We start from the raw sequence: 21,604 nt of genomic DNA, 5'->3' as shown, positions 1-21,604 counted from the left end.
GATAAAGAACATTACAGACGCTGATGCTGGAGTGTATAAATTCAGGTTTATTACCAATGAGGAACGTGGAAAATGGACTGGTCAGCCTGGAGTGACTCTAAAAGTTGATGGTAAGTGTCTGTAAATATACTTCCAGCCAATGGTATCATCAAACATAACAATATTAGCTCTGCAATGTATTATTTTGGAAACATTGACAAAAACTCCTGCTTCTAAAGGCTCTGGTCTATAAGACTTGCTGTAGATGATAAATATAATAGATCATGAAGCACTTTGGATAAGTGGAACTTTTGTGTTTCTGTGAATTTGATGCAATTTACTCTAAATAAAAGTGTAGCAAAGAATCGGTGAATTAGATAAATCTGTAGAATGAAAGGTAATAGGAACCATATCTAATAGAGATATAGGAGTAAGAGAAGGAGACATTGTGGATTTAACATGTGGCACAGAAAGCTGCTCTCAGCCAATCAGAATCCACCTGGTTTAAGAACAACCAGCCAATCAGAGAAACGCAGTCCATACTTCACTGTAATCCTGTCTCTAAGCATCACTCTGGAAATGAGTCCAATGCTTTAAAAGGAAGTAAAGTCTCCAAAAATTGATTTTATTATTCAAGTTAAATAGCAGCACAACAGCATTTTTCTTAAAGCAGCAAACAACGTTGATATAACTTTTCAATATGTTTTGTGGGTTCTAGGTGGTGCACCGTCTGTAGATTACGCAGAGAGAACCCTGTGTGCAGTGAGAGGATCGACTGTGGTCGTTCACTGTCGATTTAATCATCCAGAGTCATACAGAGTGGAGTCGAGAATGTGGAGCCATAATACTGAGGACTGTGCTGGAAAATCATATGTCTGGCAGAGTCATAAAAGAAACATTAGTACTGAGTACAGGGACAGAGCAGAGGTCTTGGGGAACACGGAGAACAAATGTACATTAATGATAAAGAACATTACAGACGCTGATGCCGGACTGTATAGATTCAGTTTCACAGCTGGTGGGTGTGAACTGTGCGCTCAGCCTGGAGTAGAACTGCAAGTCGGTGGTGAGTCTGTACTGTCCTGCACTTTCACCTTATTTTTGTATCACACAGCATAACCAGATTGTTTGTATTCTATGCCTATTTTCATTTAGAAATCACTGAGTCAGATACTGCTGATGGGCTCATTAATGAACAGGAGAATACCAGCTCTGAGAAGAACATGTGTAGCAGCAAGCAGATTATAGCAGTGAGAAGCTAACTGGGATTCAGTGTATAACATGTGGCTCTGGACAATAATGCTGATTTACAGCTTTAGAATTTGCCATGTTGGTAGAGCCTGTGACACAAATACCTCACACAGTAATGCAGAAAAACCCTATTGCTTGTTCTTCTGGGTATGATTTCAGAATTAAAGGTGATGGTGACGTCATCTACAGGAAAAGGATTATTGATAGAAGGAGATTCTGTGAATCTGACATGTGGCTCAGAGAACTGTTCTCTCAGCCAATCAGAATTCACCTGGTTTAAGGACAACAAGCCAATCACAGACACACTGTCCACAATTCACTTCAACCCTGTCTCCTATAATCACTCTGGAAATTACTCCTGTGCATTGAAGGGTTACATAGGGACTGTGTCCAGTACCCTAATATTTCATATTCAATGTGAGTATGTAGTCTGATTCTGGTAATCAACAGCACAGTCTGATTCTCAAAATCTTCTTTCCAAAACTTCTGAAACAGGCTGTATTTACCCTGGATTCCCTCACTATAACCCGATGACAGTGATACTGGTGTGTTTGGGGATACTACTGCCTGTTTTAGCTGTAACAATCTGCATAATGAGGTGAGTGTTTTACTATTCATTCGCTGTAAAATAATGTATGCTTTTTAAAACGCTGAGTATTTGTGATATTTGTTTATTGATTGATCTTACAGTTTATTCCGAGATTCGGGTAACTGGCTTCCCATCATCCTCTCTGCAGTCTTCATGCTCATTGACAGAAACACACATATATCGCCAAAGATTAACCCTAAATTAGCATAATCAAAGGCAGTGTGCCGAGCAGAAACCCAGGGTGATGCCCTCAGCGCCTCCCCCAGTCCCACAAGAGCCCCCATTCTCTCTCCAGTCTCTGCTGTTTTCCCTTTCACTTTATCCTCACAGCTGATCACCTCTAACTAGCTAGCCTAACTGGGCCCCAGTTAGCTGGTTAGCAGAGCTCCCTCTGTGTGACCCCTGTGTCTCCATGGTAACCCCTCATCCCAGTCTCTGACGCTAGTGGCTGTTGTAGCTGTAATAATTACCATTATTGTATTGGCTGCTTTTTGCACATTACTGGTTGGGCCACATCTATTACACATTACCTTGTCAGTGTTCCTGCTCAAGTCTCCCTGATACTGTGTCTGTTAGGAGGAAGACTGGTGTACTGAGTGAGGAAGGTCACAGGGGAGACGGAGCTCAGGTAAAATGACTGTAATGTAAGGTGTTCAGTGTAACAGCAAGAAGACCACATTTACAGAAGAACCAAACTGCTGATCCATTAACAGTTAACTCCTTTGGTCGGAGTACATGTAAGACTACAAGCCCATAAATCCGAATCACCATGTACAGACCTCAATTCCAAAAGAGTTTTCAGCAGTATATAAAATTTTAACAAAAAGGAAAGCTGTGATTTGTACATCCTCTATTACTTCTAGTCAGTGACTTGTAGTCAAATACTTGTAGTAGTCAGAGACCTATACTCAATGACCTGTAGTTACTGATCTGTACTCAGTGACCTGTAGTTACTGATCTGTACTCAGTGACCTGTAGTTACTGATATGTACTCAGTGACCTGTAGTTACTGATATGTACTCAGTGACCTGTAGTTACTGATCTGTACTTAGTAACCTCTAGTTACTGGTCTGTCCTCAGTGACCTGTAGTTACTGATATGTCCTCAGTGATCTGTAGTTACTGATCTGAAATTAGTAACCTGTAGTCACTGATCTGTCCTCAGTGACCTGTAGTTACAGATATTTCCTCAGTGACCTGTAGTAGTCAGTCGTCGGGGTCCCAGTGTAGCACCGATGAATGAGGAATTAAACCTGAATTTCTCCAGTTAAATATCAGAAATGGGTAAAAGTTATTCTGGATAAAATCTTCCGTAAATTAATGCAAATACTGAGTAATACCCTTTTACGTAACATTTTGTCTCCACAGAGATGTCCTCCCGATTCTCACAGTGACACTTACGCAGCTCTAGATGTGAAGAATCAGTCACCTGACTATGATACTCTGATGGTGAGTCTCTTACACGGAGCGCAGGGAACTAAAGAGCGTTTTTAATACCGTGTGTCCACATAATGTCTTGTGGTTCTTCTCCCAGATGCTGAAGCCTGCAGCCAGTGACAGACACCCTGCAGTTTAGGAGTCAGCAGTTTATGGAAATATGATGTATAGTGAAAAAGGACGATATCAGGGATCAAACCCTGTGGCCTAAAACCACCAACCAGGCATTTATGAAGAGTTATATGTATATGTGCACATTTTGCAGATGCTTAAAGGTTTCAGTTTGCTTAGAACTTCCCAGGATTCCAGTGTTTGATTGGTTTTGTTGCAGATCATCAAATCTGCATGAGTGCACTGTGTACAAGGCACTCTCTCAGCTGTCCCTGTTCACTGTGTTAGTGCGTACATCTCTCCTCCACGGTGTTTGTGCCTGAGATGATCCCAAGTTCAGATTCTCCATCCTCCCCGTGCAGCTGGGCAGTGTGTCACCCCTCTGTTATCCTTCAGCAGAAGCAGGACAGGAATCCTACAGCACGGTGTTGGCTCCAACGCACTGGTCTGGCTCTGACACACTGATCTGACGCACTTCCTGGACTCGTGGTACTGACCAAAGTCTCTCTTCCACTCCTCACTCTGCTATTTGCCACTCGCTTGATGCTAACTGCTTATTTCTCTAATGTATTGAATGATGAACATATTTAGGTTTGGTAATCAATCTGCTGCACTGTAACCCAAATAAAGCATCGCTCTGTAACTGGCGCGAGGGCCTTCAGGAAACTTCCACTGGGCATTAAAAACAAACTCCGTGTCAGCAGCTAATGGGCGACTTTGTGGCTGAGCAGGATAGACCTGGATGCCTGAGGTCAGTGTTGGGCCCTTGGTCTGACCCGGCTTCCTCTAAGATGTATGTTGCTTTGGATGAAAACATCTGATAAATAAATGATCTGATAAATAAGTGAGAGCTGCTTCCTGTCTCTTCACTCTACGTCCTCCACAGAAAATGCTGGCATTTCCACACACCCCCTCAGCCCAGCAGGGGGAGGTATGGAGACTCACCTGGCAACCCTTCTTCATCAGATGTCCACCTGGACTCTCCCCCTGTCAAAAACTACAGCACTGTAATTATTCCGACATGAGTATAATCAATGTGAATGTGTCACATGCTTTAATGTTAAAATAAAGTTATTAGCGTGAGCCCTGTCTGCCCCTTGGCCTGCTTGAAGAGTCACAGTGCCGTTCTGTCGCCCCCTTGTGACCATCATCACTAACTACAACCCGTGTCTGACTCGTGCGACAAAAATCTAACCAGGATAGGAATTTTACAGAAACATGTCAGTTAATGAATTGCCATCTGAGGAATCGAAGACCGCCGGCATTCAGCGCTGTTCTCCTTCAGACATAGGTATTTCTCCAGATTCTGTAACTCATTTAAAATCTTTTAATAAGATTATGCACCGCATTGGGTAAAATCAGTCAATTCTTTCTTATGGTGCATTAAAGTTAGATCATTGGTATATTTTTATAATGAAGCTTTGGGCAAAGAGACAAGCTTCAGTTCTTCCTTCCTTGTAAATGACTCAACTTTTTGTCAGTTCTCCTTTTATACCAAAGCATGACATTGTCACCTCTTCAAAATGCTTTTTAAAAAATTCCAGAATGTTCAGGTCAGGCCTGCATTGGTCAGCAGCCACACTACCTGCAGCTGAGCCTAGATAATCCACCTGAAGCTAAGCAGGTTTGGCCAGTACTTGGAAGGGAGAAAGCTGGGTTGCTGCTGGTTGAGGTGTCGGAGTGGCTAAGAGGGAAGCCCATCGTGTGGTCTGTGCGGATCCCAGTGCCCCAGTGCAGTGATGGGGACACTGTGGCTAAGAGGGAAGCCCATCGTGTGGTCTGTGCGGATCCCAGTGTCCAAGTGCAGTGATGAGGACACAGTGCTGAAAAACAGTTCTGTCCTTCAGATGACATGTAAAACTGAGGTTCTGACTCTACAAGTTCATGATCACAGGGGGGAGTACCAAGGGGCCCCTGCGGACGTGTGAATGACATATAGACATTCACACCCAGGTATACATTACAACACATACACTTTATTTATGAAAGTTTATCTATTACTTATTTGTCTATTTATTTATATATGTCCATTTTAATACTTGGAATGCCCGAGCCTCCAGAACCCCGCCCTGGGATGGCTATAGCCGCTTCTATGGAGTCTTCGCTTCTACAGCACCCTTGTGCTCCATCCCCCAGCCCAGAGAGGGCTGCTCTGCTCATGTTCCAGGCCTTTGGCCCAGAGAGGGCCTCTCCACCCAAGTTCTAGGCTTTCCTCTGGCTCTCCTGTCCGCTCTGCACCCTCCGGCTCTCCTGTCCGCTCTGCACCCTCCGGCTCTCCTGTCCGCTCTGCACCCTCCGGTTCTCCTGTCCCCTCTGCACCCTCCGGCTCTCCTGTCCCCTCTGCTCCCTCCGGCTCTCCTGTCCCCTCTGCACCCTCCGGTTCTCCTGTCCCCTCTGCACCCTCCGGCTCTCCTGTCCGCTCTGCACCCTCCGGCTCTCCTGTCCCCTCTGCACCCTCCGGCTCTCCTGTCCGCTCTGCACCCTCCGGCTCTCCTGTCCCCTCTGCACCCTCCGGCTCTCCTGTCCGCTCTGCACCCTCCGGCTCTCCTGTCCGCTCTGCACCCTCCGGCTCTCCTGTCCTCTCTGCACCCTCCGGCTCTTCTGTCCCCTCTGCACCCTCCGGCTCTCCTGTCCGCTCTGCACCCTCTGGCTCTCCTGTCCCCTCTGCACCCTCCGGCTCTCCTGTCCGCTCTGCACCCTCCGGCTCTCCTGTCCCCTCTGCACCCTCCGGCTCTCCTGTCCGCTCTGCACCCTCCGGCTCTCCTGTCCGCTCTGCACCCTCCGGCTCTCCTGTCCCCTCTGCACCCTCCGGCTCTCCTGTCCCCTCTGCTCCCTCCGGCTCTCCTGTCCCCTCTGCTCCCTCCGGCTCTTCTGTCCCCTCTGCACCCTCCGGCTCTCCTGTCCCCTCTGCACCCTCCGGCTCTCCTGTCCGCTCTGCACCCTCCGGCTCTCCTGTCCGCTCTGCACCCTCCGGCTCTCCTGTCCGCTCTGCACCCTCCGGCTCTCCTGTCCGCTCTGCACCCTCCGGCTCTCCTGTCCCCTCTGCTCCCTCCGGCTCTCCTGTCCGCTCTGCACCCTCCGGCTCTCCTGTCCCCTCTGCTCCCTCCGGCTCTCCTGTCCCCTCTGCTCCCTCCGGCTCTTCTGTCCCCTCTGCACCCTCCGGCTCTCCTGTCCGCTCTGCACCCTCCGGCTCTCCTGTCCCCTCTGCACCCTCCGGCTCTCCTGTCCGCTCTGCACCCTCCGGCTCTCCTGTCCGCTCTGCACCCTCCGGCTCTCCTGTCCGCTCTGCACCCTCCGGCTCTCCTGTCCCCTCTGCACCCTCCGGCTCTCCTGTCCGCTAGGCACCCTCCGGCTCTCCTGTCCGCTCTGCACCCTCCGGCTCTCCTGTCCGCTCTGCACCCTCCGGCTCTCCTGTCCGCTCTGCACCCTCCAGCTCTCCTGTCCGCTCTGCAGCCTCCGGCTCTCCTGTCCCCTCTGCACCCTCCGGCTCTCCTGTCCGCTAGGCACCCTCCGGCTCTCCTGTCCGCTCTGCACCCTCCGGTTCTCCTGTCCCCTCTGCACCCTCCGGCTCTCCTGTCCCCTCTGCTCCCTCCGGCTCTCCTGTCCCCTCTGCACCCTCCGGTTCTCCTGTCCCCTCTGCACCCTCCGGCTCTCCTGTCCGCTCTGCACCCTCTGGCTCTCCTGTCCCCTCTGCACCCTCTGGCTCTCCTGTCCCCTGTTAGGTTGAAGAAACTGTTAGTAATCATTTGTTATCATTTCTGTATAATCAGCAATGAGTGTAAATATGTATATGCATTATTTTGTTTTCCTTTACCTTCATACTTTAGATTATATTAGTTTACACATATCCTGAGCACGTGTTTAAATAGTTGTCCACCTGAGTAAAACCAGAACTTCTTCTTACTCTTACAGTCCTTTCTTTGTTCTCACTCCAAGACCCCTGCCCCCCATTGACTATAAATAAAGGTGCCAAACGGAACTACGCTTTGTAACACATTCCTTTATAGCCTAGCATGCAGAGAGTGTGGTTACTCTTGTGCAAGTAAAACTCTAAGTGTGTTGTCTCGTAATTAATGGTGTGTACAGAGTTGGAGTGGAAAGCCTGTCGCTTTCTCCAACATCCCCTCTGCACCCTCCGGCTCTCCTGTCCCCTCTGCACCCTCCGGCTCTCCTGTCCGCTCTGCACCCTCCGGCTCTCCTGTCCCCTCTGCACCCTCCGGCTCTCCTGTCCCCTCTGCACCCTCCGGCTCTCCTGTCCGCTCTGCACCCTCCGGCTCTCCTGTCCCCTCTGCACCCTCCGGCTCTCCTGTCCCCTCTGCACCCTCCGGCTCTCCTGTCCCCTCTGCACCCTCCGGCTCTCCTGTCCCCTCTGCACCCTCCGGCTCTCCTGTCCGCTCTGCACCCTCCGGCTCTCCTGTCCCCTCTGCACCCTCCGGCTCTCCTGTCCCCTCTGCACCCTCCGGCTCTCCTGTCCCCTCTGCACCCTCCGGATCTCCTGTCCGCTCTGCACCCTCCGGCTCTCCTGTCCCCTCTGCACCCTCCGGCTCTCCTGTCCCCTCTGCACCCTCCGGCTCTCCAGTCCCCTCTGCACCCTCCGGCTCTCCTGTCCTCTCTGCACCCTCCGGTTCTCCTGTCCCCTCTGCACCCTCCGGCTCTCCTGTCTGCTCTGCACCCTCCGGCTCTCCTGTCCGCTCTGCACCCTCCGGCTCTCCTGTCCGCTCTGCACCCTCCGGCTCTCCTGTCCCCTCTGCACCCTCCGGCTCTCCTGTCCCCTCTGCACCCTCCGGCTCTCCTGTCCCCTCTGCACCCTCCGGCTCTCCTGTCCCCTCTGCACCCTCCGGCTCTCCTGTCCGCTCTGCACCCTCCGGCTCTCCTGTCCCCTCTGCACCCTCCGGCTCTCCTGTCCCCTCTGCACCCTCCGGCTCTCCTGTCCCCTCTGCACCCTCCGGCTCTCCTGTCCGCTCTGCACCCTCCGGCTCTCCTGTCCCCTCTGCACCCTCCGGCTCTCCTGTCCGCTCTGCACCCTCCGGCTCTCCTGTCCCCTCTGCACCCTCCGGCTCTCCTGTCCGCTCTGCACCCTCCGGCTCTCCTGTCCCCTCTGCACCCTCCGGCTCTCCTGTCCGCTCTCCACCCTCCGGCTCTCCTGTCCCCTCTGCACCCTCCTCTGTCCTGCTCCCTTTCATGCCACTATTTGGCCTCAGTCTGCGTCCTCTGTTCAGCCTCCCATGTCTCCATTCCTGTCCTCTTTGTCCCTCTACCTGTCTGCCCTGTCCAGGTGTTGTGTTTTTGGTGTCTCCTGTTGATTTTTGTGTCCCTCGTCCTGCCCAGGCTGGTTCTGTGCCCCTAGCTGTGCTGTGTGCCCTGTCCTGTGATTCTGCCCCTCTAGTCCTGTGCGGTGTCGTCTGACCCCTGTCTGGTGTGCCATGTCTTTGGTCCTGTGAGTCCCATCCCAGTCATGGAGATGTCTCCCATGCTCAGAGTGCACACCTTGGGCCAGGGGGCTCTGTCACAGTCAGTCCTGTCTATCTCCAGTTGCTGCTGGCCCTCCTGAACCCTCTTAATTCTTCCCAGTTATGTTCTGCTCATTATTCCCAACTATCAACACCTGAATCATGGCAGTCCCTCGTTAATCTTGTATATCCGTGTCTTCCTTTCCTGTGTTCCCTGTTGTTTCTCCAGTTTCCACCAGGTCCACATGAGGACCTGTCCTATGTCTTATGTTATATAAATAAAGTCTCCTTCTGGGGTTCTTTCCACCTTCCCTCATCTTTGAAACTTTTTCTCACAATGCAGTTTTGCATAAAAAAGACAACCGATCACATCAGGAAGCATGGATGTCAAACATGCGGCAGTATTGAAAGTCAAATTCTAATGTCCGTGGCATGTTACTCCTAAGGCTGTCATCAGAATTAGCTGTGGTTTGTACCATAGGAGCCCTTCTGCACTGCGCTGGGCACTGCGTCACCAAAGTGCTGAAATTTAGATCATAAAAGAGGAAGTGTTTTTGTAGAGCTAATTGAAAGAAAGGAAGATAATGTGTTTATATTCACAGTGCTGAAAAGGCAAAGGAGGTGTTAAGTCTTACTCTCACTCAAGATACATAAATACTATCTGCCATCTCCGAGCAAACTGTGAGTGATAAAGAGCTCAGAGCAGCAGAGATGGGAGCTGGAGACTCTCTGACCTTCTGGGGCCTGGCTGTGCTCGTCTTACCTGGTAAGAGCAACGACTATCCAGTATTTGTCAGAGTTTTTTGTTCAGAACCGAATCCTTCTTCATGCTGCAGTTATTGTTTAGTTGGTATAATTCAAGCCTCATAAGGGCTGATATGAGGTGAGAGGGGATGTTTGCTGGAGAGGGATGTCCGGTGGGACCGTTTGGGGTCTAGCAGAGACATTTCTACCATTTTCTGTCTTTCTCTGGTTTAGAAATGCTCCTCATATGAGATAAAGACAGACAGTGCATCTGAGTTATATTTAATCATTTAAGAAAAGCACACCAGTCACGGTAAGGCATGTCCTGCAGTGAGGTCACTGCTTCAAACCTGCTGCCATTTATCATCAGTTTGGCTCATTCCTCATCTTCTCATCTTCATCACGTTACTGCAGCATCTGCTGTGAGCAGGGGTGTAAAATGGAGGAGATGGCTGACAGAGCACACGTCTGGCGAGTCGGATATTAATCGTCTCTTTGGATTATAAATTCATGCATTTCTGCTGTTTAATATGGGCCTGGTAGCTTCCGGTGTCCTGCATGTTCATTGTCAGATTAGTTTGGCTTCCAAACTAGTTCAAAAAAGGAATTTTTGGTTGTGTTTTGATGTGTGGACCAAAGATTATGAGAGCATAAATGTAAATATATAAAAACCAAAAAACTTATATTTACATGGAAATAACTGCATTCTGTCATAAAGACAGACACTCCTTATCTGAAAAGCACTTCCAGTTTACGTATAATCAAAATTTTAAGCACGATTCACAGTAAAGTATATTTCTGCTTCTTTTCTCTCAGTATGAAAATTCATTCTTTAAAAAAGGTGATCTGATTGTCCAGGGGCTCCTGCCTTTACAACCATTAAAACAGGCTGGGGGGGGCAGCGGATCCATAGGTGATTGTTTCAGATGTGAATTAAGATTATATAAGCAAACCTCCAGGGTTCCTCGGCCGGTATAATACTGACCACAGCCCGGGGGGTGAGAACCCCAACTCTAGGTCATGAATCCAGTCTGATTCTCTATGTTGGCATATCTGGCAAAGAAATGCTTTTCTCTCTGGTGGCCGGTCCCAATGTTCCCCATTTTAAAAACTGACACAGAGGTTATTTTTTATAATTGCTGTCTTCCAGGGGTCATGAGTCACAACTGGAATGTTTCGTACGCAAAGAAGCCAGTCTGTGCTGTGAGAGGATCTACTGTGGTCATTCCCTGTGGGTATGATTATCCAGAGGCTTACAAAGTGGAGACAATCATGTGGTGTCATAATGTTAGTGACTGTATAGACAAACCATATGTCTGTCACAATAACAATATAAATGTCAGTAGTCAGTACAAAGGCAGAGCAGAGTGTTTGGGGGACAAAGAGAATAACTGTACATTACGGATAAAGAACATTACAGACGATGATGCTGGAGTGTATAAATTCAGGTTTATAACCAGTAATAACAATGGAAAATGGACTGGTCAGCCTGGAGTGACTCTAAAAGTCAATGGTAAGTCTCTGTACTTCCAGCCAATGGTATCATCAAACATAATTTTAGCTCTGCGATGTATTATTTTGGAAACACTGACAAAAACTCCTGCTTCTAAAGGGTCTGGTCTATAAGACTTGCTGTAGATGATAAATATAATAGATCGTGAAGCACTTTGGATAAGTGGAACTTTTGTGTTTCTGTGAATTTGATGCAATTTCCTCTGAATAAAAGAGAAGCAATGAATTGGGGAATTAGATAAATAAGTAAGACTGTCTGTAGAATTGAAGGTTATATCGACCACATCTAATAGAGATATAGGAGTAAGAGAAGGAGACATTATGGATTTAACATGTGGTATAGAGAGTTGCTCTTTCAGCCAATCAGAATCCACCTGGTTTAAGGACAACCAGCCAATCACAGAAAAGCAGTCCATACTTCACTGTAATCCTGTCTCTAAGCATCACTCTAGAAATGAGTCCAATGCTTTAAAAGGCAGTAAAGTCTCCAAAAATGGATTTTATTATTCAAGTTAAATAGCAGCACAACTGCATGATTCTTCTTAATTAAAGCAGCAAACAATGTTGATATAACTTTTCAATATGTTTTGTGGGTTCTAGGTGGTGCATGGGCTGTAGATTATGCAGAGAGAACCCTGTGTGCAGTGAGAGGATTGACTGTGGTCATTCACTGTCGATTTAATCATCCAGAGTCATACAGAGTGGAGTCGATGATGTGGAACCATAAAACTGAGGACTGTGCTGGAAAATCATATGTCTGGCAAAATAATAGTCATAAAATAAACATTAGTACTGAGTACAGAGACAGAGCAAAGTTCTTGGGGAACACGGAGAACAACTGTACATTAATGATAAAGAACATTACAGATGCTGATGCCGGACTGTATAGATTCAGTTTCACAGCTGGTGGGTGTGAACTGTGCGCTCAGCCTGGGGTAGAACTGCAAGTCGGTGGTGAGTCTGTACTGTCCTGCACTTTCACCTTATTTTTGTATCACACAGCGTAACCAGATTGTTTGTATTCTATGCCTATTTTCTGTTAGAAATCACTGAGTGAGATACTGCTGATGGGCTCATTAATGAACAGGAGAATACCAGCTCTGAGAAGAACATGTGTAGCAGCAAGCAGATTATAGCAGTGAGAAGCTAACTGGGATTCAGTGTATAACATGTGGCTCTGAACAATAATGCTGATTTACAGCTTTAGAATTTGCCATGTTAGAGCCTGTGACAGAAATACAGTACTGTGCAAAAGTCTTAGGCAGGCAAAGAAAATGATGTTTAGATTATCCTCGTGTTGGTGTAAAACTATGATATGATGCCTGTCAAAGTGTGTCAGCTTAGCCATTTCAGAACCTCTGCTAAAATCATCCTAGTATTTGCAGTGACCGTCCAGTGCAACCATGTATTTTTTGACTTGGCCACTAGCACACCTCATACAGCTAGTCAATCTGTCACTGACTTTTTAAACCAATACATGTAATTACTTAATTGAGCTGTTTGTGAAATTTCACAAAATCATGGAACGGCTGAGGTGCCCCTGAGGAGAAGTTTGGGAACTGAAGCGGTGTTCATCTAGCCATCCAACTAGATATCAGTAACTTTTTAGAAAACAGAAGAAATTATTACTAGTTTTTATTGTGTTACTCTTAATTTGCACATCTTCTAATGTTAAATTGTGTTTTTTGTTCTAAGCCAAAGTACACTTGCTACCTAGATTAACATCTTTAAACATTTCTTTGGACTGCCTAAGACTTTTGCACAGTACTGTACCCCACACAGTAATGCAGAAAAACCCTATCGCTTGTTTTTCGAGGTATGATTTCAGAATTAAAGGTGATGGTGACGTCATCTACAGGAAAAGGATTATTGATATAAGGAGATTCTGTGAATCTGACATGTGGCTCAGTGAACTGCTCTCTCAGCCAATCAGAAATCACTTGGTTTAAGGACAACTAGCCAATCAGAGAAACGCAGGCCATACTTCACTGTAATCCTGTCTCTAAGCATCACTCTGAAAATGAGTCCAATGCTTTAAAAGCAGTAAAGTCTCCAAAAATTGATTTTATTATTCAAGTTAAATAGCAGCACAACAGCATTTTTCTTCTTAATTAAAGTACGTTGATATAACTTTTCAATATGTTTTGTGGGTTCTAGGTGGTGCACCGTCTGTAGATTATGCAGAGAGAACCCTGTGTGCAGTGAGAGGATCGACTGTGGTCATTCACTGTCGATTTTATCATCCAGAGTCATACAGAATGGAGTCGATGATGTGGAGCCATAATACTGAGGACTGTGCTGGAAAATCAAATGTCTGGCACAATAATAGTCATAAAATAAACATTACTACTGAGTACAGAGACAGAGCAGAGGTCTTGGGGAACACGGAGAACAACTGTACATTAATGATAAAGAACATTACAGATGCTGATGCCGGACTGTATAGATTCAGTTTCACAGCTGGTGAGTGTGAACTGTGCGCTCAGCCTGGAGTAGAACTGCGAGTTGGTGGTGAGTCTGTACTGTCCTGCACTTTCACCTTATTTTTGTATCACAAAGCATAACCAGATTGTTTGTATTCTATGCCTATTTTCATTTAAAAATCACTGAGTGAGATACTGCTGACGGGCTCATTAATGAACAGGAGAATACCAGCTCTGAGAAGAACATGTGTAGCAGCAAGCAGATTATAGCAGTGAGAAGCTAACTGGGATTCAGTGTATAACATGTGGCTCTGGACAATAATGCTGATTTACAGGTTTTGCCATATTGTTAGAGCCTGTGACACAAATACCTCACACAGTAATGCAGAAAAACCCTATTTCTTCTTCTGGGTATGATTTCAGAATTAAAGGTGATGGTGACGTCATCTACAGGAAAAGGATTATTGATAGATAGAGACTCTGTGAATCTGACATGTGGCTCAGAGAACTGCTCTCTCAGCCAATCAGAATTCACCTGGTTTAAGGACAACAAATCAATCACAGACACACTGTCGACAATTCACTTCAACCCTGTCTCCTATAATCACTCTGGAAACTACTCCTGTGCATTGAAGGGTTACATAGGGACTGTGTCCAGTACCCTGATCTTCAGTGTAAATATGTAGTCTGATCCTGGTAATCAACAGCACAGTCTGATTCTCAAAATCTGGGTTCCAAAACGTTTTCCAAAAATGCTCAAAAATGCATAAAGATGCCCACAGAAACAGAATTAGGAGTAATAGTTACTTAGATTAAGGCAGAGGAATAAAATGTCAATGATTAAAATAAGTTGGCTTGATTAACATGCATGTTTTATTGATATAGCCCATATTTACCCTGCATTCCCTCACTGCAATGTGTTTCTGCCTTTTCAGCTGAAAGTAACCCGATGACAGTGATACTGGTGTGTTTGGGGATACTACTGCCTGTTTTAGCTGTAACAATCTGCATAATGAGGTGAGTGTTTTATTATTCATTCGCTGTAAAATAATGTATGTTTTTTAAAACGCTGAGTATTTGTGATATTTGTTTATTGATTGATGTTACAGTTTATTCCGAGACTCGGGTAACTGGCTACCCATCATCTGCTCTGCAGTCATCATGCTCATCGACACAAACACACATATATCACCAAAGATTAGCCCTAAATTAGCATAATCAAAGGCAGTGTGCCGAGCAGAAACCCAGGGTGATGCCCTCAGCGGCCCCCCAGTCCCACAAAAGCCCCCATTCTCTCTCCAGTCCCCGCTGTTTTCCCTTTCACTTTATCCTCACAGCTGATCACCTCTAACTAGCTAGCCTAACTGGGCCCCAGTTAGCTGGTTAGCAGAGCTCCCTCAGTGTGACCCCTGTGTCTCCATGGTAACCCCCCATCCCAGTCTCTGACGCTAGTGTCTGTGGGAACACTGCTGGGCTTTAGCTGTAAGAAACCACGTGATTGGTTTAATTTATACTTTATTATACATTAATTTGATCTGATTTTTAAGGTTTTATGTGAAAATACTTGATTTTTTTGCAGTTTATCCAATTTATCAAAATATATGTAATTTGAATGTAATTTGAAATAAAAAAATATTTTATTTCGGTCTATCTCATGTCTCTCAGAAGGAAGAGCAATTCACTGAATGAGCCAAATGACAGAGGGGGTGAAAAACAAGTATGTATAATGTGTTTATGAACCTGTTTTAAGGGTATGATTATATTTTAAGGGTATGATTATGTTTTAAGGGTGTGGTAAGTTGATCATTTATCAGATTATTTTTATATACCCTGATCCCAGGGATCTGATGCATAATTGTGGATTTTTTTTTCTTTTTTACTTCAACACAATTAATTATAAAAATGCTTGATTTATTTGTCCCTTTATCTCTCTCCATCTACAGATCGCAGAAGATATCGAGTATGCAGACATTAGAGAGTGTGGCTCTCAGACCGGCAGCCAGAGGCAGGAAGCCCCATCTCAGGGGGAGGAAGTCTGCTATGCTTCCGTGCAGTTTAACACCAACCCCCCAGGCAGGCAGTAAGTGTGAATTCAGCTTATTTTACTTCATCTTTATGGGTCAGAATACAGAAATACCAAGAGCAATGTTATGTTTCAGAATTAAAAGCGAAAGACGACTGTCAGACTGTTAATAATTAAATATTTACATTCAACCGCTGCAGGTGTGATGTCAGTAACGCGGAGAGCCCTGATGATGCAATCTTGTACGCTGCAGTCCGAAAACCAGCCACCTGCAGTTAAACCAGGTAAAATATCAGGACCATCATGTTCTTTATTGTTGGCGACACTGAAACTACAGAACATCACAGCAATATCTCCAACATACACCAAGCGAGATACATCGAATGAAGTACTGATGGCTCTTAATTTCTACGCCAGAATTCCTGTCTGACTCAGTCTATCCACCGAAAGGTCTAATTAGAATGGCTTTGTTGTGTTTACACACATAAACATAAAAATGATTTTAAAAAATATTAAATTCATGCATTCATCTTTGGATAACTTTTGTAATACAAGATCTCTGAAACTTTTATTAAATTTATTAATGAAAAGTAAGTTGATTATTTATTTACAAGTGATACACATGAAGTAAAATGACATCTACTAATATCAGTAATCAACCATTTTAGGAGTCTTCCTCACCTGCGATTCCACTCCTCCACTTCCTCCTGCTGGATCCTCCCCCCCTCCACAAGGATGCCTCGACAGGGACAGCAGTCTCTTCCAGAGCTGATTCCATACAGCACACTGGAGCTGCAGTGACCATACAGCACACTGGAGCTGCAGTGACCATCATAAAGCACACTGGAGCTGCAGTGACCATCATAAAGCACACTGGAGGTGCAGTGACCATCATAAAGCACACTGGAGGTGCAGTGACCATCATAAAGCACACTGGAGGTGCAGTGACCATCATAAAGCACACTGGAGGTGCAGTGACCATCATAAAGCACACTGAAGCTGCAGTGACCATCATAAAGCACACTGAAGCTGCAGTGACCATCATGAAGCACAATGAAGTGACTATAAGGCACTCTGGAGCGGCCTTTTGGTAGAGAGACACTCTCAGGGAACTGAGTCAGTTTGTCAGTTTGTGCCTGGTGCCCTTTTCTGGACAAAGGTTTCAGATGTTTCAGAATCTTTATTATCATTGTACAAATACAACGATATTGGGTGCAGTTCCAGTTGTATTTATATATGTAATAATCTACAGCTCACACCCTCAGCGCTGAATCCTGCTTCTGCTTTGTTTGTGTAGGGCTCCCCCTTGTGGGCAGTCCAAAGATAGTCTGGTCTCCTGCCCAGAGTGAGCTGCTGCTTTGTGGACTGTGCTGCCTGGCAAGGGCCTCCCCCACGACCCTGACCAGGAACAGCAGCTGGAAGATCATTTTTCATCATCCACTCTGCCCAGGAGATCATTTTTTGCATAAAATTGTGTGTGCACTGCTGGTTTGTATTCCTGGTGCATAATTACTTGCTGGTTTAACAAAGTCAGAGGGAGCAGAGTCTGCAAAGGCATCCTGGCACATTTAGGCCTTTGCACAGTGAATCCCAGCTGGTCAGGAATAGGGATGGGACAGGGATGGGATAGGAATGGGACAGGGATGGTATAAGAATGGGACAGGGATGGGACATGAAGAGCAGAGACAGACTTCCTGCGTGGAAACAGTATCATTGTAGACATTTGCAGTGCTTTCATAGGTTTACGGCTCAATTTAATGATTTTGGTCTCCTTCATTTACTATAGTAGCCTTGCTGTGTGTAAACAGTATCACTGTATTGATTTGGCTGTATTTTCATTGTTATATAGCTTAATTGTAGGATTTTCCTTAATTTTCGGTAGTAAAAGCCATTCATTTAAACTCTGTGGTCCTCTCTCACACACAATATTTCACAGATCGTACAAGCCCAAAGCAGACAAAGCTAGAATGCAATGGAAAATGCACAAAATAACAGTGATTCTGAAATTTGCTTTGACTTTTATTTCATTGCAGACAGTATGAACCCAAGACAGTTCATGTTCACTTTTATATTCATATAGTTCATGGTTTGTCTGACCATTATTATTATTATTAACCCAGGTTCATGTTTTTCTGGTCAACTTCATTTCCTTTGTTAATATACATCCATTCCTGTATTTCAGGCCTGCAACACATTCCTAAAAAAGTTGGGACAGGAGCAGTTTAGGGCTGGTAATGAGGTAGAAAAAAATATGTGATTTAAAGCAGGTGATGCCAACAGGGGATTGTAATTATGATTTGGTACAAAAGCAGTATCCACAAAAGGCTGTCAGCATGGGGGCAGCAATGGTGTCGAAAGCTGGCAGTATAGGGGGAAAGCTAGCAGTATAGGGTGTCGAAAGCTGGCAGTATAGGGTGTCGAAAGCTGGCAGTATAGGGGGAAAGCTGGCAGTATAGGGTGTCGAAAGCTGGCAGTATAGGGGGAAAGCTGGCAGTATAGGATGTCGAAGGCTGGCAGTATAGGGGTGCCTACCTGGCAATATAGGGTGTCGAAGGCTGGCAGTATAGGGGTGCCTACCTGGCAGTATAGGGTGTCGAAGGCTGGCAGTATAGGGGTGCCTACCTGGCAGTATAGGGGGAAAGCTGGCAGTATAGGGGTACCTACCCCACCATCACACCCGCTCTGTCACCTGCTTTTTGTTTATAATCACTATATGACAGTTTAACCTTTAGCAGTTATGGAATGTTTACTGTGTGTTGATAAATGTCCTTTTGTTGAAACCAGTGGTTGTCTGTGGTCATTCAGTTACATCTGGCAGATTCAGGTTTGGGTAACATCTTACTTAGGCGACACAGGGCATCCACACAAAAAAAGTTTGGTTGTGACATTTGTGTGTTGGGTTTTTATCGCTCATTTACACATCACATCAATGACATCATACCATCAATCACAAGTTGGTAGTTGCAATTTGTTACAATTGAAATTTTTCATGAAGTAAATGTTTCCAAGCTTCACCTGTAGCCCATACATAAAACCAGGAAGCCCTGTGGTATCACACCTACAGACAGGCGTGTGTCTGTGTGGTCAGCATGTACTGCTTATACAATACAGGGCCCCACTGTATCATACATACAAAATAAACAAAATGCCATTCAAACAAACAAACATCCACTTCAGAAAATAATCTGAAAATAGTCCAGTTGTTCGCGTATCTTTATTGAGTGTAAACAAAATATGGGCCTTAGGACAAAACAGAACATTTTAGCATCGTTTCCCCTGTACTTATCATTTACTACCTGAAGGGAAAAACGCAGGTTCAGTGTTTATTTTCAGCAGGTGGTCTCACATTTTGGCTTTGAGGGGAACCATGCTGAGAGAATGTATGAACTCCTGAAGCGTGGAGAGGTACTCCTGAGGGTGATCTCGCAGGTGTCCTGCATGGGTGGAGTCCTTCCACGCCTTGCAGTCCACCCTCACGCCTTGCTTTCGCCAGTCCTCAATCATCTCCTTCATCTTGAGATGGTCACACATTGGGTCATTCTCAGAGGAGAAGAAGAGAGCAGGTGCCTGAATGGGGCGGTGCCAGAAGATGTCGATGTTGGTGTTAAAGTAATCCACCGTGTGTCTCTTGAAAGCTCGAAAGTACAGCATGCTGGCCGCCCGCACAAGGCTCTCCCCCTGAGGAAGCAAACTCCTCCCCAGACCTACACAGAGGACAACATTATTAGCCACAACACAAAAAGCTGTCACATTTTCAAATGCTGCGTTTCACTGAATGACGTTAAAGCTGATAGTCTGACCGTAGATGAGCATGTCTGTGCCAAGTTTGACCTACACTTATTACGTATTAGACTGTTCCACTGACCTACGGATATGCGATCCAGGGAACCCATCACCAGGCTGTCGTAAACCTGCCCTCGGAGCCTGCGAATCAGGCCGTCATACTGGCCGGGATTTCTGCAGATGTGGACCAGCAGCTGGCTGAAGGTGTAGCCCCCTACTGAGAAAGCATGCACCAGCAGGGGGCGCCACACAAACCTGTCGCTCTGCAGCACCTCCAGGACCTTCATGCCATAGTCAAGGCCCCATTTCGGCCAAAGGAACTGGCTGACCCGGCTCTCCACGATGAGCACATCAAAGCCGTTACGCAGGTATATGTCACAGTATTTGGCCAAGCCCCGAGGCTGAGACCCCAGCCAGAGCAGCAGCAGCAGCAAGGGTCTGGCGCCACCCTGTGGTGGCCTACTCAACACCAGTAATGGGATGGAAAAAAAAGAAAGAAAAAAAGCGGCTCTGACTCCGGCTCACAGGCAGGAGCCGGCTCCGATCGTTCACTTCGAAGAGCCGACTCCAAGCCGTTTCGTTCGCGACCGACACATCACTATAGCTCAGTGCTGTTTCGCCAACAAAAAGGAGCCAATTTGCAGTTTTTCCATTGAAACAGCTGGACACTCTGGAGAGGCATAATAGACACAAATCTTTCGCCTATCCGATTAACTTAATAATAATTAGTAACGTATAACTACGGCTGCCTAGACTGCATCAGTGTAACAGCTGGCAGTATTCTGTCAGGCGTCGTTTTACTATTATTTTAATATAAAACAAACCACTACAATCTGCTGTAAAGCTTACCTGTCCTCCAGGAACTCCCGTGAGTTAGTGAGTCCAGTTCCTCCCTTTGTCTGGAAAACACGCATTAAGCCTGGCATGGTGTTCCACCTGACTAACCTGTCATCTAGCAGACAGCTCCTGCTCCTCAGGATAATAACCCTTCTTTTTCCACACATGAATCTCCCATCTCAAAAACGTCCAGCGCCAACAGCATTATATTTTAAATGGAGTGAAACTGCATATATCGTCTTTGTTTCTTGGGGTCCGAGGCAGTACATACAGCTTGTGTGCACACTTGATGGGACGATATTACATTGTACTTATGTTGTTTTTTTTATTTAAAATGTAGTATAACATCATTGGACCTCCGACCAAAAGGGCTTCCACAGAACAGCAATCGATAATAAAAGAGTAGAGGAAGAACGGTTGTTGTTGTTGTTGTAGTTATGGTGAACAGAATTAAGACACAGACAATATACTTTTCCTTGGGGAGGGGCTTATAGCGATAACCTTGCTGATTGGCTGAACACAAGCACCGGCGGTCACATGGAAGTTACACGGAAGTTACACGGAAGTGCAGAAAAAGAGCAATAATAAAATAAAAGTGGAGCAATAGTGCGGATGGAATTATCTTTGTACCTCAGCTAAATTTTATGCATCACTGAATACCGTTTTGCTTGCGTCTCCATATTTCTGCATTCGAAAATCTGACTGATAGCCAATAAATAGTCTAATACTGCTGATGCCAGTGCTTATTAGAAAAATAAAATGACGTAATGTTTTGTGTAAAATAAAAGATTGATATGCTGGCCAGATTTAATAAGAATTATAAACATGTCACGGTTTGGTTAAAAAGGGGACACCAGCTTAACGTGACTGCAGCTGAAGAAGTTTTAAAAGGGGAACTTTATTTTTTGTACAATATTTAAGATTCAGTCTAAAGAAAGACAGGATATAAGTGGAGATAGGATATAGTGTAAAAAGCATAAAAGCCGATCCACGATGCTGGGGGACATACAGACCTATGCAGCGGACGCAGAAAAAGCGCGTGAGGCAGCAAGACGGTGGGTCATAGGAGGGCTGTGGCTGCCGAGTCCCACACTGACACCCGCAGCGGGACCAGACTGCAGCCGGAGCCCTTAATTTCTCTCTTAAATGTGATCTGACACACTGTAACTAAATGAAAAAATTGTACCATTGCTGACTCTGACTTCTGGTCGGGACAACAGAGACACAGACCCCGGTCGAGAGCAGAGCCCCCCGCGGGACACTCCTCCCTCTGCTGTTGGCCGCAAATATCAGAATATCTATCAGAAATGGGTAAAATAGTCATTCTGGATAAAATCTTCCGTAACTTAATGCAAATACTAAGCAAAACCCTTTTATGTAACATTTTGTCTCCACAGAGAGACGTCCTTCCGATTTTCACAGTGACACTTACGCAGCTCTAGATGTGAAGAATCAGTCACCTGACT

The 21,604-nt window shown here is 45.8% G+C and overlaps 3 protein-coding genes across 12 annotated transcripts in view; 2 read left to right on the top strand and 1 right to left on the bottom strand.

The window, feature by feature from the left end:
• Positions 1-21,604, top strand: part of LOC125739109 (uncharacterized) — a 164,882-nt gene that overhangs the window by 1,659 nt on the left and 141,619 nt on the right. Inside the window, exons 2-6 of the mRNA XM_049008872.1 lie at positions 10,711-11,073; positions 11,673-12,026; positions 13,230-13,583; positions 14,431-14,512; positions 15,439-15,575. Of these exons, the coding sequence (XP_048864829.1) occupies positions 10,711-11,073; positions 11,673-12,026; positions 13,230-13,583; positions 14,431-14,512; positions 15,439-15,575 (1,290 nt within the window). The remainder of the gene's footprint in view (positions 1-10,710; positions 11,074-11,672; positions 12,027-13,229; positions 13,584-14,430; positions 14,513-15,438; positions 15,576-21,604) is intronic.
• LOC125739110 (sialoadhesin-like) overlaps positions 1-21,604 on the top strand; it is a 247,290-nt gene that overhangs the window by 84,116 nt on the left and 141,570 nt on the right. The window contains exons 1-2 of one of the 2 annotated variants that reach the window (XM_049008879.1): positions 20,613-21,193; positions 21,359-21,449. The exons of the other annotated variant lie outside the window; for it this stretch is intronic. Coding sequence (XP_048864836.1) covers positions 21,132-21,193; positions 21,359-21,449 — 153 coding nt within the window. The 5' untranslated portion in view covers positions 20,613-21,131. Of the gene's footprint in view, positions 1-20,612; positions 21,194-21,358; positions 21,450-21,604 lie in introns of those variants that run through there. 2 annotated transcript variants of the gene reach the window in all.
• Positions 1-21,604, bottom strand: part of LOC125739113 (transmembrane protein 53-like) — a 223,749-nt gene that overhangs the window by 76,773 nt on the left and 125,372 nt on the right. The window contains exon 2 of one of the 9 annotated variants that reach the window (XM_049008920.1): positions 19,430-19,669. The exons of 7 other annotated variants lie outside the window; for them this stretch is intronic. In XM_049008920.1, the coding sequence (XP_048864877.1) occupies positions 19,430-19,669 (240 nt within the window). Of the gene's footprint in view, positions 1-19,429; positions 19,670-20,150; positions 20,580-21,604 lie in introns of those variants that run through there. One more of the 9 variants, XM_049008918.1, reaches the window with a different exon arrangement.

The sequence above is a fragment of the Brienomyrus brachyistius genome, chromosome 3 (genome assembly GCF_023856365.1).
Source record: "Brienomyrus brachyistius isolate T26 chromosome 3, BBRACH_0.4, whole genome shotgun sequence".
NCBI classification, from domain to species: Eukaryota; Metazoa; Chordata; class Actinopteri; order Osteoglossiformes; family Mormyridae; genus Brienomyrus; species Brienomyrus brachyistius.
This window is presented reverse-complemented; position numbering and strand designations above follow the sequence as displayed.